This window comes from Armigeres subalbatus, chromosome 1 (assembly GCF_024139115.2).
Source record: "Armigeres subalbatus isolate Guangzhou_Male chromosome 1, GZ_Asu_2, whole genome shotgun sequence".
NCBI classification, from domain to species: Eukaryota; Metazoa; Arthropoda; class Insecta; order Diptera; family Culicidae; genus Armigeres; species Armigeres subalbatus.
In genome coordinates, this window is record NC_085139.1 from 230796336 (window position 1) to 230814082 (window position 17747).

Genomic DNA, 17747 nt, shown 5'->3' on the forward strand with positions numbered 1-17747 from the left:
TTGGATACACCTAGATGTGAGAAAGTTAGGGTGACTTGAGCTGGAAGCAAAAATAACAGATTTTTTTACATTAATAGAATTAATGACTCATTCATGCATTGATTTCTCCAAATTATCGATCTTCTGTTCATCAGATATTCAAGACACCAGTGTTACTGGAATATAGTTTCATAGAAAACATCTTGACAAAAATGTTATTCGGGGCACCCTGTTTTGTGATCTAGAAGAACCATTCTAGGTATGGTGGCCTGCCCTCATATCCTGTGTCTACTCTACACAGCCAGGCTTCGTACGATGGTGTGGTTCCTACTCAGAATGCAAACAGTAATGAAACGCCACCACTGGCACTGACTGCCGTGTGGTGTGCAGCCGGAGGGATTGTCATATTTTTGTTCCGGATTGCAACAACGCCAACGTTTCCCTGGCTGGCATGGTGGAGCTGGCGGAAAGCTGTTGGGAGTGGGCCATTAGTAGGGACTATGACCCATAAATATCCATCTCGCCAACCCTCGGAGCATGAACGTATCCAGCCCTGACGCAGACACAAATGTGGATGTGTTGATGGCTCGGCTGATTGAATTTGGGCGGGACGACTGGGCACGGGATAGGTGATGAACCCTTTCCTCTGTTTTGATAAGTGTGTGTGTGCGTGTGTATGTTGGTTTGCATAAAATTATTAATTCTGATCGGGGAGTAGTGGGATGGAGCAAATGGAGTATCAAAGGTAGTAATTTGAAAAATCGTTTTAAATTTAAAAAAAAATAGCGTGATGAGCCAACGAGTATCTACTGAATAACATGTTATTGAAATCATCGACAGGGAAGATGTCATTAAGATTTCCGAATAACAGGTTACAAGCGCGTAGACGTAGTGTCAGTATTCCAATCGTATAGCAATCGCCAAACAACAACAAAAATTATTAAAAAATAGGCATTCCATATTTTTTAAATTTTGCAATTAGGTTATTAGGATTACGAGCTCTATTACATGTCAAAGTAAAGGAAGAAAATTGAATGTATGTGCAAGAAGGTGCAAGTTCTTCTTCTTCTTATTGGCATTACATCCCCACACTGGGACAGAGCCACCTCGCAGCTTAGTGTTCATTAAGCACTTCAACAGTTATTAACTGCAAGGTTTCTAAGCCAGGTTACCATTTTTGCATTCGTATATCATGAGGCTAACACGATGATACTTGGAAAATTTCTGGAACATTCCGTTAGAAATTCCTTTCAAAATTTCTTCAGGAATTCCTCTTAAAAATCCTTCAAAAATTCTTCCGGGAGTTCCTTCAGTAAATCATTTGGAAATTCGTTCTCGAAGTCCTACTCAAATTCCTTCAGGAATTTCTCCAGAAGTACCGTCAGGAATTCCACCAAAAGTTCCTCCAGGAATTCCTCCGGAAGTCCCTCCAGGAATTCCTGCGGTAGTTTCTCCAAAGATTCCTCCGGAAGTTCCGGAGGAATTCCTGGAGGAACTTTCTGAAGGAACTTCCGGAGGATTTCTTGGAGGATCTTCCGGAGGAATTCCTGGAGGAACTTCCGGAGGAATCTTCCGAAGGAATTCCTGGAGGAACTTCCGGAGGAATTCCTGGAGGAACTTCCGGAGGAATTCCTGGAGGAACTTCCGGAGGAATTCCTGGAGGAACTTCCGGAGGAGTTCCTGGAGGAACTTCCGGAGGAATTCCTAGAGGAACTTCCGGAGGAATTCCTGGAGGAACTTCCGGAGGAATTCCTGGAGGAACTTCCGGAGGAATTCCCGGAGGAACTTCCGGAGGAATTCCCGGAGGAACTTCCGGAGGAATTTCCGGAGGAACTTCCGGAGGAATTCGGAGGAACTTCGGAGGAACTTCCGGAGGAATTCGGAGGAACTTCCGGAGGAATTCGGAGGAACTTCAGGAGGAATTCCCGGAGGAACTTCGGAGGAATTCCCGGAGGAACTTCGGAGGAATTCCCGGAGGAACTTCCGGAGGAATTCCCGGAGGAACTTCCGGAGGAATTCCCGGAGGAACTTCGGAGGAATTCCCGGAGGAACTTCGGAGGAATTCCCGGAGGAACTTCCGGAGGAATTCGGAGGAACTTCCGGAGGAATTCCCGGAGGAACTTCCGGAGGAATTCCGGAGGAACTTCCGGAGGAATTCGGAGGAACTTCGGAGGAATTCCCGGAGGAACTTCGGAGGAATTCCGGAGGAACTTCCGGAGGAATTCCCGGAGGAACTTCCGGAGGAATTCGGAGGAACTTCAGGAGGAATTCCCGGAGGAACTTCCGGAGGAATTCCCGGAGGAACTTCGGAGGAATTCCGGAGGAACTTCGGAGGAATTCCCAGGAGGAACTTCCAGGAGGAATTCGGAGGAACTTCGGAGGAATTCCCGGAGGAACTTCCGGAGGAATTCGGAGGAACTTCGGAGGAATTCCCGGAGGAACTTCCGGAGGAATTCCGGAGGAACTTCCGGAGGAATTCCCGGAGGAACTTCGGAGGAATTCAGGAGGAACTTCCGAGGAATTCCAGGAGGAACTTCCGGAGGAATTCGGAGGAACTTCCGGAGGAATTCCGGAGGAACTTCGGAGGAATTCCCGGAGGAACTTCCGGAGGAATTCGGAGGAACTTCCGGAGGAATTCCCGGAGGAACTTCGGAGGAATTCCAGGAATTCCTGAGGAACTTCGGAGGAATTCGGAGGAACTTCCGGAGGAATTCCCGGAGGAACTTCCGGAGGAATTCGGAGGAACTTCGGAGGAATTCCCGGAGGAACTTCGGAGGAATTCCGGAGGAACTTCCGGAGGAATTCCCGGAGGAACTTCGGAGGAATTCCTGAGGAACTTCCGGAGGAATTCCCGGAGGAACTTCGGAGGAATTCCCGGAGGAACTTCCGGAGGAATTCCCGGAGGAACTTCCGGAGGAATTCTGGAGGAATTCGGAGGAATTTGGAACTTCCGGAGGAATTCGGAGGAACTTCCGGAGGAATTCCCGGAGGAACTTCGGAGGAATTCCGGAGGAACTTCGGAGGAATTCCGGAGGAACTTCGGAGGAATTCCCGGAGGAACTTCCGGAGGAATTCCCGGAGGAACTTCGGAGGAATTCGGAGGAACTTCCGGAGGAATTCCCGGAGGAACTTCCGGAGGAATTCTGGAGGAACTTCCGGAGGAATTCCCGGAGGAACTTCGGAGGAATTCCCGGAGGAACTTCCGGAGGAATTCGGAGGAACTTCCGGAGGAATTCCGGAGGAACTTCCGGAGGAATTCCCGGAGGAACTTCGGAGGAATTCCCAGAGGAACTTCGGAGGAATTCCGGAGGAACTTCCGGAGGAATTCGGAGGAACTTCGGAGGAATTCCCGGAGGAACTTCGGAGGAATTCCCGGAGGAACTTCCGGAGGAATTCCCGGAGGAACTTCGGAGGAATTCCCGGAGGAACTTCCGGAGGAATTCGGAGGAACTTCCGGAGGAATTCCCGGAGGAACTTCCGGAGGAATTCCCGGAGGAACTTCCGGAGGAATTCCGGAGGAACTTCCGGAGGAATTCGGAGGAACTTCCGGAGGAATTCCGGAGGAACTTCCGGAGGAATTCCCGGAGGAACTTCGGAGGAATTCCGGAGGAACTTCGGAGGAATTCCCGGAGGAACTTCGGAGGAATTCCCGGAGGAACTTCGGAGGAATTCGGAGGAACTTCGGAGGAATTCCCGGAGGAACTTCAGGAGGAATTCGGAGGAACTTCGGAGGAATTCGGAGGAACTTCCGGAGGAATTCCGGAGGAACTTCCGGAGGAATTCCGGAGGAACTTCGGAGAGATTCGGAGAACTGGAGAATTCCCGGAGGAACTTCGGAGGAATTCCGGAGGAACTTCCGGAGGAATTCCCGGAGGAACTTCGGAGGAATTCCCGGAGGAACTTCCGGAGGAATTCCCGGAGGAACTTCGGAGGAATTCGGAGGAACTTCCGGAGGAATTCCCGGAGGAACTTCGGAGGAATTCCCGGAGGAACTTCCGGAGGAATTCCTGGAGGAACTTCGGAGGAATTCGGAGGAACTTCCTGAGGAAAACGCGGAGGAACTTCCGGAGGAATTCCCGGAGGAACTTCCGGAGGAATTCCCGGAGGAACTTCCGGAGGAATTCCCGGAGGAACTTCCGGAGGAATTCCCGGAGGAATTTTCGGAGGAATTTTCGGAGGAATTCCCGGAGGAACTTCCGGAGGAATTCCCGGAGGAACTTCCGGAGGAATTCCCGGAGGAATTCCCGGAGGAACTTCCGGAGGAATTTCCGGAGGAACTTCCGGAGGAATTCCCGGAGGAACTTCCGGAGGAATTCCCGGAGGAACTTCCGGAGGAATTCCCGGAGGAACTTCCGGAGGAATTCCCGGAGGAACTTCCGGAGGAATTCCCGGAGGAACTTCCGGAGGAATTCCCGGAGGAACTTCCGGAGGAATTCCCGGAGGAACTTCCGGAGGAATTCGGAGGAACTTCGGAGGAATTCCAGAGGAACTTCCGAGCAATTCCCGGAGGAACTTCCGGAGGAATTCCCGGAGGAACTTCCGGAGGAATTCCAGGAGGAACTTCCGGAGGAATTCGCGGAGGAACTTCCGGAGGAATTCCCGGAGGAACTTCCGGAGGAATTCCCGGAGGAACTTCCGGAGGAATTCCCGGAGGAATTTACGGAGGAACTTCCGGAGGAATTCCCGGAGGAATTCCCGGAGGAATTCCGGAGGAATTTACGGAGGAACTTCCGGAGGAATTCCCGAAGGAACTTCCGGAGGAATTCCCGGAGGAACTTCCGGAGGAATTCCTGGAGGAACTTCCGGAGGAATTCCTGGAGGAACTTCCGGAGGAATTCCCGGAGGAACTTCCGGAGGAATTCCCGGAGGAACTTCCGGAGGAATTCCCGGAGGAACTTCCGGAGGAATTCCCGGAGGAACTTCCAGAGGAATTCCCGGAGGAATTTTCTGAGGAACTTCCGGAAGCATTCCCGAAGGAACTTCCGGAGGAAACCCGGAAGAACTTCCGGAGGAATTCCCGGAGGAACTTCCGGAGGAATTCCAGGAGGAACTTCCGGATGAATTCCAGGAGGAACATCCGGACGAATTCCTGGAGGAACTTCCGGAGGATTTCCTGGAGGAACTTCCGGAGGAATTTCCGGAGGAACTTCCGGAGGAATTTCCGGAGGAACTTCCGGAGGAATTTCCGGAGGAACTTCCGGAGGAATTCGGAGGAACTTCCGGAGGAATTCCGGAGGAACTTCCGGAGGAATTCCCGGAGGAACTTCCGGAGGAATTCCGGAGGAACTTCCGGAGGAATTCCCGGAGGAACTTCGGAGGAATTCGGAGGAACTTCCGGAGGAATTCCCGGAGGAACTTCCGGAGGAATTCCCGGAGGAACTTCCGGAGGAATTCCCGGAGGAACTTCCGGAGGAATTCGGAGGAACTTCGGAGGAATTCCTGAGGAACTTCCGGAGGAATTCCCGGAGGAACTTCCGGAGGAATTCCCGGAGGAACTTCCGGAGGAATTCCCGGAGGAACTTCCGGAGGAATTCCCGGAGGAACTTCCGGAGGAATTCCCGGAGGAACTTCCGAGAGAATTCCCGGAGGAACTTCCGGAGGAATTCGGAGGAACTTCGGAGGAATTCCCGGAGGAACTTCGGAGGAATTCCGGAGGAACTTCCGGAGGAATTCCAGGAGGAACTTCGGAGGAATTCCCGGAGGAACTTCCGGAGGAATTCGGAGGAACTTCGGAGGAATTCCGGAGGAACTTCCGGAGGAATTCCCAGAGGAACTTCCGGAGGAATTCCGGAGGAACTTCCGGAGGAATTCCAGGAGGAACTCCCGGAGGAATTCCTGGAGGAACTTCCTGAGGAATTCCTGGAGGTACTTCCGGAGAAATTCCTGGAGGAACTTCCGGGAGAATTCCTGGAGGAACTTCCGGAGGAATTCCTGGAGAAACTTCCGGAGGAATTATTAGAGGAACTGCCGGAGGAACTGCTGGGGGAACTTCTGGAAGAATTCCTGAAGAAACTACCGTAGGAGTTCCTGGAGGAACTTCCGGAGGAATTCTTGAAGGAATTTCCGGAGGAATTCTTGGAGGAACTTTCGGGGGAAATCCTGGAGGAACTTTCGGGGGAAATCCTGGAGGAACTTCGGAGAATTGGAGGAACTTCAGGAGGAATTCTTCCGGACTTCCGGAGGAATTCCTGGAGGAACTTCCGGAGGAATTCCTGGAGAAACTTCCGGAGGAATTCCTGGAGGAACTTTCGGAGGAATTCCTGGGGGAACTTCTGGAGGAATTCGGAGGAACTTCCGGAGGAATTCCTGGAGGAACTTCGGAGGAATTCCCGGAGGAACTTCCGGAGGAATTCGGAGGAACTTCCGGAGGAATTCCCGGAGGAACTTCCGGAGGAATTCCTGAGGAACTTCCGGAGGAATTCCCGGAGGAACTTCCGGAGGAATTCCTGGAGGAACTTCCGGAGGAATTCCTGGAGGAACCGGAGGAATTCCCGGAGGAACTTCCGGAGGAATTCCCGGAGGAACTTCCGGAGGAATTCCTGGAGGAACTTCCGGAGGAATTCCTGGAGGAACTTCCGGAGGAATTCCTGGAGGAACTTCCGGAGGAATTCCTGGAGGAACTTCCGGAGGAATTCCTGGAGGAACTTCCGGAGGAATTCCTGGAGGAACTTCTGGAGGAATTCCTGGAGGAACTTCTGGAGGAATTCCTGGAGGAACTTCCGGAGGAGTTCCTGGAGGAACTTCCGGAGGAGTTTCTGGAGGAACCTCCGGAGGAGTTCCTGGAGGAACTTCCGGAGGAGTTCCTGGAGGAACTTCCGGAGGAGTTCCTGGAGGAACTTCCGGAGGAGTTCCTGGAGGAACTTCCGGAGGAGTTCCTGGAGGAACTTCCGGAGGAGTTCCTGGAGGAACTTCCGGAGGAGTTCCTGGAGGAACTTCCGGAGGAGTTCCTGGAGGAACTTCCGGAGGAGTTCCTGGAGGAACTTCCGGAGGAGTTCCTGGAGGAACTTCCGGAGGAGTTCCTGGAGGAACTTCCGGAGGAGTTCCTGGAGGAACTTCCGGAGGAAGTCCTGGAGGAACTTCCGGAGGAAGTCCTGGAGGAACTTCCGGAGGAAGTCCTGGAGGAACTTCCGGAGGAAGTCCTGGAGGAAGTCCTGGAGGAACTTCCGGAGGAATTCCTGGAGGAACTTCCGGAGGAATTCCTGGAGGAACTTCCGGGGGAATTCCTGGAGGAACTTCCGGAGGAACTTCCGGAGGAATTCCTGGAGGAACTTCCGGAGGAATTCCTGAAGGAACTTCCGGAGGAATTCCTGGAGGAACTTCCGGAGGAATTCCTGGAGGAAGTTGCGGAGGAATTCCTGGAGGAAGTTGCGGAGGAATTCCTGGAGGAAGTTGCGGAGGAATTCCTGGAGGAATTCTGGAGGAATTCTGTAGGAATTCCTGGAGGAATTCTGGAGGAATTTCCCTAGAAACTTTCGGAAGAATTTCTGAAGGAACTTTCGGAGGAATTCTTGAAGGGACTTCCGGAGGAATTTCTTGAGAGACTTCCGGAACTCCAGTACTTCCGAGGGAATTTCTGCAAAAACTGTCAGAGGACTTCTAGAACGAACTTTCGGAGAAATTTTATTTCCGAAGGAATTCTTGAAGGGACTACCGGAGGAATTTCTGGATAGACTTCAGTTGGAATTTCTGTAGGGATTCCCGGAGAAATCTTTCGAGGAACTTCCGGAGGAATTTATGGAGGAAATTTCAAAGGAATTCCTGGAGCAACTTCCAGAGAAATTCTTGGAAGAAATCTCGTAGGAACTCTTGGAAGAATGTCCAGATGAATTTTTGGAAAAAAAATATGAAGGAATGCCTGAAATGTTGCTCTAATGCATTCTTACAGGTTTTTGACAAGTGATCAAGGGTGTTACCATTGCATCATGGTCCAGGATACAGATTTACGCTGAAAGATGCATTTTATGCCAAAACTATATTTTTTTAGAATATGGTGCAACAAAAAAATAGGGTTGCCCATCATATAAAAAGAAATTAAATATTTTTTTTATTTCGCGGAATATTGACATGCTATGTTCTACAAAGTTGTAGCGCAGCTTATATTTATCAATTTTGCTGAAAAAACTTTTTCTGTAGCTCTTAAGTTGGCTGATTTAGAGCAATTTTACTTAATTTGATTAGAGTGTACCTCAAAAAACAGTATTTTTGATCTACTATTTTTGTTTTAGATTTCTCGAATTTCTCTCGTCTTCAGGTGACTTTTAGAGCTCAAAAAAATGCTCCTTTTGATGGGTAAATATGCTCAATATCTTTTTCCGATCCAAAGTTATGATCGTTTTTCTATCAAAATTACATTTCTTTCATAAGTTGATATTTCCGGTTGGGGCAGACCAAAAAAAATGTTTACACGACATTTGAAAGAGAAATTCATATTCCTTATTATGTCAAACAATTGAGGATATGTTATTTTTTTATCTCAAGTTTTACCAATTTTACTAAAATCGAGTTATATCAAATAAACTGATATAACTCGACAACGGAAGAAGATACAGACGATATTTTTATAGCAAAACACGCGTTTTGAAAAGCCCCAAAAGTCTTCAGAAGGTGACATCCATGAAAATTAAAAAATTTAATGAGCAGATCATAAATATTGTTTTTTGATGGACACCCTAATCCTGGTAAGTAAAATTATTCTAACCAACTAACTAACTATGTAGCTTAAGAGCTACATAAAAAGTTTATAAAACAAAGTTGATTGGAAAAAGCTGCACTACAACTTTGTAGAATATTTTACGTCAGCATTCCACCAAATAAAATAAATAAAATTTCACATTTTTATAAAATGGCCAATCCCATTTTTTGTTAACTCTATTATAAGGGCTCAAGTATCCAGAGCAACTTTGTAGAACTTTTTTTTTTCTTGAAGTTATACTTTACGCCGAAAATGCATCTTTTCTCGTAAATCTTGCAATACGATGATAATGATAAAATTTATAAAAAGTGTTGAAGCTGTAGATTTTTTGTTTTTCATTTTTCACGAATGTCGCCTACTGAAGACTTTTGTGGCTTTTCAAGACGCGTGTTTTGCTATAAGAACATCGAGAAATCTAAAACAAAAATAGTATATCAAGAATACTGTTTTTTTTTTGAGGTACACCCTAATCCAATTCAGTAAAATTGCTCTATAGAGTATATAAGTATATAATAAGTATATAAGTCAGCCAACTTAAGAGCTACAGAAAAAGTTTTTTTAGCAAAATTGATTGGTATAAGCTGCGATACAACTTTGTAGAACACAGCATGTCAATATTCCGAGAAGTAAAAAGAAATATTTTCTAATTTTTTTTATATAATGGGTCTCCCTATTGTTTGGTTGCACCATAATGATGGCCTTACTATTTCGAAAATGTTTGTAGAACAACAGTTTTTTTTCTAAAAAATATAGTTTTGGCGTAAAATGCATCTTTCCGCGTAAATCTGTATCCTGGACCATAGTGCATTAGGCACTCGAGGAACTCCTAATAATAGCATTCGAGGACATTTCAGTTTCAGTTACTTGTCGATGTCGACTGTATTGGAAACAAGTTCCGTTTTATCTTTCAATGCCATAGAGATGAGTGACGTTTAGCGCTCGCACACTAATGTGCAATTCGTCATGTGTAAAAACATGTTTGTTTTCCTTCTGCTCATAACCACAAAAATGATCGGGTCATCACAATGATTTCAAAAGAGTCAAAAAATATATGGAAACATACTCAGTTTTACCCAATCTTTGCTGAGTTGCACCATCTAGGAGTGTTTGTTTTCCTTTTATCGCCACTCACACATTCGGACGTGAGAATCTCAATTATTCAAAGTTTTAAAAAATCATTCTTAGCCTTCATTGTTTTTTGTCATTTCAAATTTCAATTTGTCGAGATGACAAATGAGATCGTCGAATTTAGCAGATGAAAATTCTTGACTGGGAACGATTTTATCCACCAATTTTGTCGAATGACGTTCGAGCATAGAAGAAAAGATAACTGACAACTGTGGAACGCTTATAAATATTTGATTTCGAATCCATATCTAGATGTTCGCTAACAAATGGCGCTGATTTGATGTAAGCCGATATGACTGGTCTGTTGTTTAGTCAGATACCACGAAGCGGAGACACTATGCCAGGGCTGTGATGATTCCAGCAGGACAGGATAACTTAATTTCATCCAGCTGGTTACAATCGGCGATACAGTTCGGGTATGTTTCATGTATTCAGCATTACCGATGAATGTTGATCAAGGACAGCAGAGCATAAATAGTAGGTACATAATGTATTGCGAGGAACAACATAGCAGCGTTTGTTGGTAGTGGAGACAACAGCAGCAGCAATGCCTTCCAATGTTAAGCCGCGGCGTTCGACTTCGACGCGTGTTGTACACCTTCAAGAGCTTTGTGTGCAGGTATACTGCAACGAGGTAGTGCTCGGATTCAATATTCGCACTGCGCTAAGTGCTGCCGTTCGTGATGTCGAGGAAGAATTTACCGTCGATAGAAACATGGCTGATTTGGTTTTCCGTTTCCTGGTTGGGTGATCTCCATGTGGCCTTGTAGATATTCTTGCGGCGGAAGAAAGTGCTTCGGACTACCATTCCACTGGAGGCTGCAAAGCGTATGTATCGTAGCCGTTGTCATTCGATACGCTATGCAGACTGTTCGGTCCGATCACCGGTCTGCACATTTCCTCTCTTATTATCTGAGCGTTCATGTCGCCGATGACGATTTTGACGTCCGACAGTTAGTAGGCTAGTTGATGATGCTATAGTAGGCGAAACGGTCTTTTATCCTCAGCTTGCACATCCTTCCGTTGATTGTCTGCCACCCAAACACGCGTTGGCGTATGTTGCCACTTATGAAGCCGGTTCCCAGCTCGTTGGTGGTGCCACAGCTTTGGTAGAAGGAAGCCGCTCGATGTCCGCTTTTCCACACTTTCTGTCCTGTCCATTAGTTTTCCTGCAGAGCTACGACGTCAAAGTTGCGACTTGGAGTTCCATAATCCAAGCTTCCAATCGTGATCCTTTATTCGTCTTTCGTAATTATTGGTTTTAGAAGCTGCTAATTGGGCTCGCGCAAGCTTTCTGTATCGCCGGATGGCCACCGTGTCAGGTTTGTTTGGTGTCTCAACTAAAACCAGGGCTAGTGTACATTGAGCGGCACACGGTCGCTTGCGAATACATGCAGCTTTTTAAAGAAGTTTAACAGAGTCCTCTGTCATACTCCGCCACATTATATGCAAGCTCCACTTGCAGTGGACTGGGCAGGGGTCGTCAAGTTTTTGGACATAATCCATGCTGCCCCCTATTTTTCTAATACACCGACCCCACATATATGGGTCACTTTGTAACAATTATAAGTCACTCTATTTTGCATGTTGATCAAATGGAAATGACCCATATTAGTGTGTGACCCATGATTGTGGGGTCAGTGTACCAGTTGATTTCATCTGTAGGAAAAAACAAACAGTTTTCTGGACAGTGTCGTGATATTTTGACTTTTATTTTCGTTCTATGTAGTTGCAGGTCAACTGGCAGCTTTAGCTGCTCTATAGAGAACGCCCAACGAATGGAACTGTAATCCAATAAAACTGAAAACTGAACGACTCATGTAAGATTATTTTCACCAAGCTCCGTCAACATTATTGCACCTGTCCTCGAAATCTGACCAGATGAGATTGAATGTATTGTAAACCATCAATCTGCGCTAACAGGCACCGGGAAATTCGATAAATCTCTCACACAAATTCCCAAATGCTATAAAAACCGATTCCTCTTCACACCGGAACGTGCTTCCACTTATTTCCGAGAAATAACAACACTTGATCCAAATTGACCCATTTTCTGTCGTGGCTCCAACGACAGACGAGGGCGACACCAGCGTGGGGGGAAACAACTACAAGTGTTCGATATATTTTCCAACTTCTCTTGGAATGTTAGGGTGCTCTAAATATTTTGAAATAGTGAACTCGTTATGCTTGCTACTCAACGGTCAAATCGTGTATTGTATTGCAATAACAGACATAGACTGTGGATGGAATACTAAGCTGAAAAGCAGGGCAAGCTCCAGTAAGAACGTAGATTCGTGAAAGCAGAAGAAGATGCATTCGGTCATATGGCTCACGACGATCCAATGTTTCATTAGTGTAAATCTCGCTTACTCGGAATTTTCCGGATGAAAAGTATAAACATTGATTCTGTTAGTTTAACTTAATTTGTTCTGTGAAATGTCTTTGTTTTTGGTTCAAATGTAATGATTGATACACGAGGCATAATATACCATCCTTACGGCTATTATAATTGCGTCCCATTTCCTCATTAGTATCGAATCGAATCGCAATGGTCAAAAATTTAGATTCGCCCTAAAACATAACCACCAGGAATCGGTGATTGGCGAAAATCACAAACCAAAAACGAAGACGATGGTGATACACAAAAAAACAACACAAATTAGGTAGCGATGAAACGTGATACGATCCAATTTGATGCGATTTCACTGTAGCGCTGTTTACAGTTTTGTGCTTCGATTTGTTTTTTTTTTATTTTTCGTTTGGGGAAAAACTCTAGCTATTGACGATTGTGCTAGCGATTTTGTTTCTTTGTGCTGTTGCAAAAACTTTCTTTCTCCGGTTCTATTTTCTAAAAAAAAGAAAGACGTTTCCGATTTTTCCTCTGCCGGAAACACACTACTTTCGGGCGTTGACTTTCATATACCATCTTCATACAGTTGTCGACCGAGCAAACGTTCAACTGTCAAGAGTTTCACCATACGCCGAATCCCTCACATGCCCCATGCACCCAACCGACTGTCACGATTCTACTTCTTCCACTTCCAGCACTGCCACCACCACCACCGGAGCCAACCGTTGCCGTTAGGTTCGAACGAACTGCTCATTCGGTCTCGTTGAGCACGGTATGATACGTTGCCCATACCTTCATGAGATGCATGAACGTTTACTGGGACCAACACCGCGCCGACCAATCCAGATAACCAATCTGCCTCCGTTGGCCAAGCCGGAAAATACGAACATCATGGACCGCGAGAGCGACTGCCTGCTCGAGAGCCGGCCCGAAAGCCGACAGATCGGAACGATGGTTAAGGTGAGTCGCCTAATTTTACCAAATTCAGCATGTTAGTTTATCTGAAATTTAAAATGAATACGAGAAAGGGAAAAGTCATAGAAAATCGAAAAAAACAAAAACACAAAACCAAAATCAGTAACAAGGAAATAGATTTGAAAAACCGAAAGAATGAAAATGCAAAAAAGACTGAAATAGTATAATACTGACACTAAGATAATCACAAACCTATTTTGTTGTTCATTGTTATTTCTCGATCCAGCTAAACCCCGACGGATTCGGTTCGCACACCACGCCGACACATCACAAATCACCTCTAGTGCCTTGCAACGGAACCGACGACGACGACGACGATGACCGTTGCAACGAAGACGACGCCATCGGAGTGAGCGTCACCGATTCCGACGACGACGGGATCTACCTGCGGAGGCACATTCGCAAGATCATCGAGGGACGGAAGCCAAAGAATGCCAAGTAAGTGTGACCACTATTATTTACCATAAACCAAGAAAGATTTCAAAAACTTTGACTCTATTGTGCATTGCCATCAAGCTCTCTGTGGACGCCCTATTGGCAGCCGGTCGGTGCCAAAAGAGAGAAGAAACGTCGCAGAAGGTTAGCTTTATTTCCAACTTTAAATTTTTTCATACAAAACAGAAGACTGCACGACACCATTCTCCTACAGTAGTGCAAAACTTCATTAACATAGAAGTAGTAATCGCCTTTCGCGATCCATAAATATCTCAACTTCACCAGTCATGTAATTGCATAACTGCATCGCATCAGTCCCACATTCATACTATGCACAAAGCTGCCGTTGTTACTGGGGAGACACTTCTTTGAAACGTTGCGGTCGGTTGTAAATTAGCCCTGAATCACCGATGCATCGGTAGCTTACAGAGGCGGTACTAGTGACCTATTCAAGAGGGTTAAGAGCCGTTTGTTTTTGCAATACCTGACTTTGCCACAAATAAATGAATTTGAATATAAAGTTTCTAATAACAAAATCAAAATTGATCCATCTTTTAGTAATGCCATCTTTCTCTTTGCAAAATATGACAACTGATTAAAATGAAGCAGAGATCTAATAAATACAATTTTAGGACTGGTCAAAAGGTAACTGTGCTGCGAGTCCTGAGGGCGTCTTTAGTAATGTTGCAGTTCTTGTTGTATGTCTTCAACGATTTCCACATTTTATAACTGTCAAAAATATGAATCGGGAAAGGCATCTTTAGTAGCAGTTATGAACTGCACTTTAGGGTGCCAATGAAAATCGACTTTTGGAATTTTAAAAACGGATAGTGCTCAAAAGTTTTTGCGCCAAATATCTTAGAAATGCATGAAACGTCGAAATCTGGTGTTATATCGAAAAAAAATGGTTTTTAGGACTTAAAATGTTTTGAGTTGTGATAGTGAAATGAATTTGACAAGGAAATTTTTTTTTGTATCTTTCAGCCCTAGGCTGGCTGATCTCCGTAAATGGAGATTTGAATTTAATTGCTGAGATATTCATGACAATAGTACTGAAACATGTCTTATACCATCGTTGGCAACTGCTAGCATATTATTATGTCATATTTCGTTAGGGTGGTTTACTTATTTTGCATTAGAGTGGTACCTTTTGCGAAAAAAAAATTAAAAAATAAAATAATTGTAATAAACCATCTCTTATATAATCGTAAGCCATAACCAATATTGAATATATATAATATTTCATTAGGGTGGCTTATTTTTTTTTAATATTAGGGAGGTTATTTGAGCTTGAAAACAAGATAAAAAAAAAATCAGGAAATTTAACCGGTCAATATTTCTTATATTGATTAAACCCATTATTTCTCACAAAACTTTCCAAAATGACCGGGACTTCCTCAAGAAAACCCTACAAGACTTCCTCCAGGGATCTTTAAGAGACTTCATCCAAAAATCCTTACGGGACTTCCACCAGAAATATTTCTGGGACTTCCTTCAGGAATCTCTACGGGACTTCCTCCAAGATTCCGTGCGGGACTTCCGCCAGGAATTCCTTTCAGAGCTTCCACCAGAAATATTTCGGGACTTTCTCAAGTAATCAATCCGGGACTCCTCCAGAAATCCCTTCAGAACCCTTTCCAGGAATCCCTCCGGGATTTCTCCAGTAATTCATCCGGAGATTCCTCCAGCAATTATTCCGAAGATTCCTTCACGAATTCCTTCGGAGATTCTTCTAAAAATTTCACCATTTCTCCAGAAAGGATTTCTGAAAAATTTCACAGAGCGATCTCTAAAGGAATTCTTGGAGGAATCACCGAAGGAATTCCTGGAGGAATCTCGACGGAATTCCTGGCCAAAATTTCTAAATGGGGATTCCTGGAGGACTTTCCGAAGGGACTCATGGAGGGATTCTCAAAGAGATTCCCTGGAGATTTTTCAAGGATTTCCTAACGGAATTACGGAATTATTCTTGAAGCAGTTCGTGAATGATTCGTGAAGGAGCAAACCCTAAAAAAATCTGAAAATATTCTGAAGGAACCTCCGACGGGAATTCCCGGATAAGTGTATTTTGTTACTAGCAGACCCGTCGAACTTCGTCTCGCCCAAGAATGATTAGTTAGCACAAACATTTATTTTGTATTCACAATATAAGTTTTAATGTATCATGTAAAACTTTTTATTTTCACATACCATATTGAACTCCATTTGCTTGATTAGTTCTCGAGTTATGCAGAAATGTGTGTTTCATTTATATGAGAGCCTCCCCTTCTTAAGCGAGGATGAACAAATATTGTTTTTTTCTTTCATTGATTGTTTTGTGGAAAAAAATTCAATTTTTTATGAAAAAACCCAGATTAATCCACCTAGCGTTGGTGGTGCCTTTCTCGCGTTTAGTTAAGACACCAACCTTATATGGGGTTTATATGGTCCGATGTACCATTTTCTTCATAACTTTTAAACGCAATGACCGATCATTATAAAATTCAATAGTGATCAACAAGGCTTTGTCCCCTGTCGAATGAAACTTGTTGCGAGAAAATCAGTTAAGGATTACTATACGAAAAGTTGTCTAATGTTTTTTATAGCTTTTGTGCACACACATACACACACACACACACATACATACACACGGACAGACAGACATGTTCTCAGCTCGTTGAGCTGAGTCGATTGGTATATAATACTATGGGTCTCAGAGGCTTCTATAAAAAGTTCGTTTACGGAGTGAAATGATAGCCTTTCGGTATAACTTAGTTGTACGAGAAAGGCAAAAATAAATTTTATGGACAATTTTGTAACGGGCTTGGTGGACATATGACTACCACTTCAGCCTCACATGCAGGAAGTCGTGGGTTCAATCCCAGGCTCGTTCCATTCAACCTACTTTGTATCTTTCCATATATTTATCATGTTCTAGCAATCACTAGAACTGGAAATAGGCTTTCATACCGTTTTCATCTTCTATCCTATAACTTGCTTAATTCTAGCAGGTAACTGTTTAAAGTCGAAATAAGCGAAAAAGCTTGTCTCGGCATATAATTTGAATCTTTCAATTCTACCACATTTGCAAGCCAAGACCGAACCTCTGTCATAGAACCCAACCCTCAGATTCCAATAAAAATTCCGCATGAACTCGTGGCAACTGCAGAGGTGTTCTCAGTCTTCAGTGGGCGAGTGATTGCATCATCAATTCCTTTCCATGTCATGCCATGTTCTTGCATTATATACCACAGTTTGTTCCGTTTCACTGTGTCCTACGCCGCCTGATAATTGTCTAACGTTGGTGACTCCACAGCTTGTCCATCGTCAATCCTTGTCGTTATCAATCCTAATTGTGATAAGAAAATTATTTTGAGCTTTTTAGTGGAATGTTTTCACCTGTCATAAGACGAGTTTAAACAATCCCATTGAATTCCACCACTTAATTGTATCCTGACAGATACGTATTTCGACCTCAACAGTAAGGCCGTCTTCAGTGTCTTGTACTTGACTCGCAAGTCGAGTCAAGTACAAGACACTGAAGACGGCCTTACTGTTGAGGTCGAAATACGTATCTGTCAGGATACAATTAAGTGGTGGAATTCAATGGGATTGTTTAAACTCGTCTTATGACAGGTGAATCCTAATTGTGTTTGTGCCTTCTCTATCCAAAAGGCAGCCATCCACGCTCGGTCGGTCAACAGATTTCCTGTGCATCGTTTATTAGAACATCCGTGTGACGTTTCCGGTGAAGCTTCCATCTGCTTCTGAGAACACTTTTTTGTTATACCCCCGTTTCTTACTCCAGTCCAGTTTTTTCGGCTACCCATAGTTCTTTATATTATTCTTTATTTTGTCGTGTAGCAGCTTCGAGCATGCGGCTCCGGGCCTTATTTATAATTTCATTATTTTTTTAAATTTATTTTTCATTTATTTTTTCTATACAAGGGAGAACGCAATTTTCGCACGACCCAGCACACGTGCTTAGTAGTTGCCAAGCTACTACACAGAAGTGTGGAGTATCGGACTCGACCAGTGAAGGTAATACCGACTAAACTCCCGTGGGCTCCCCCCATAATTTCCCCAAGGAACTGCCCCTAGCATTACTTCTGGTCGATAGGCAGTACTTACTGTACTCCCCCATTCACGCGCACAAAGGCACCCTTTACGCACCATGTGAGACTAACTTGGATGTTCACCCTGCCACCT

The 17747-nt window shown here is 44.7% G+C and overlaps 1 protein-coding gene across 8 annotated transcripts in view; it reads left to right on the forward strand.

The window, feature by feature from the left end:
• Positions 1-17747, forward strand: part of LOC134205857 (proton channel OtopLc) — a 235334-nt gene that overhangs the window by 125134 nt on the left and 92453 nt on the right. For 6 of the 8 annotated variants that reach the window (XM_062681510.1, XM_062681506.1, XM_062681512.1 and 3 more), the window contains exons 2-4: positions 12845-13109; positions 13351-13562; positions 13641-13703. In XM_062681510.1, the coding sequence (XP_062537494.1) occupies positions 12924-13109; positions 13351-13562; positions 13641-13703 (461 nt within the window). In that variant the 5' untranslated portion in view covers positions 12845-12923. The remainder of the gene's footprint in view (positions 1-12844; positions 13110-13350; positions 13563-13640; positions 13704-17747) is intronic. The other 2 variants (XM_062681511.1, XM_062681513.1) reach the window with 1 other exon arrangement.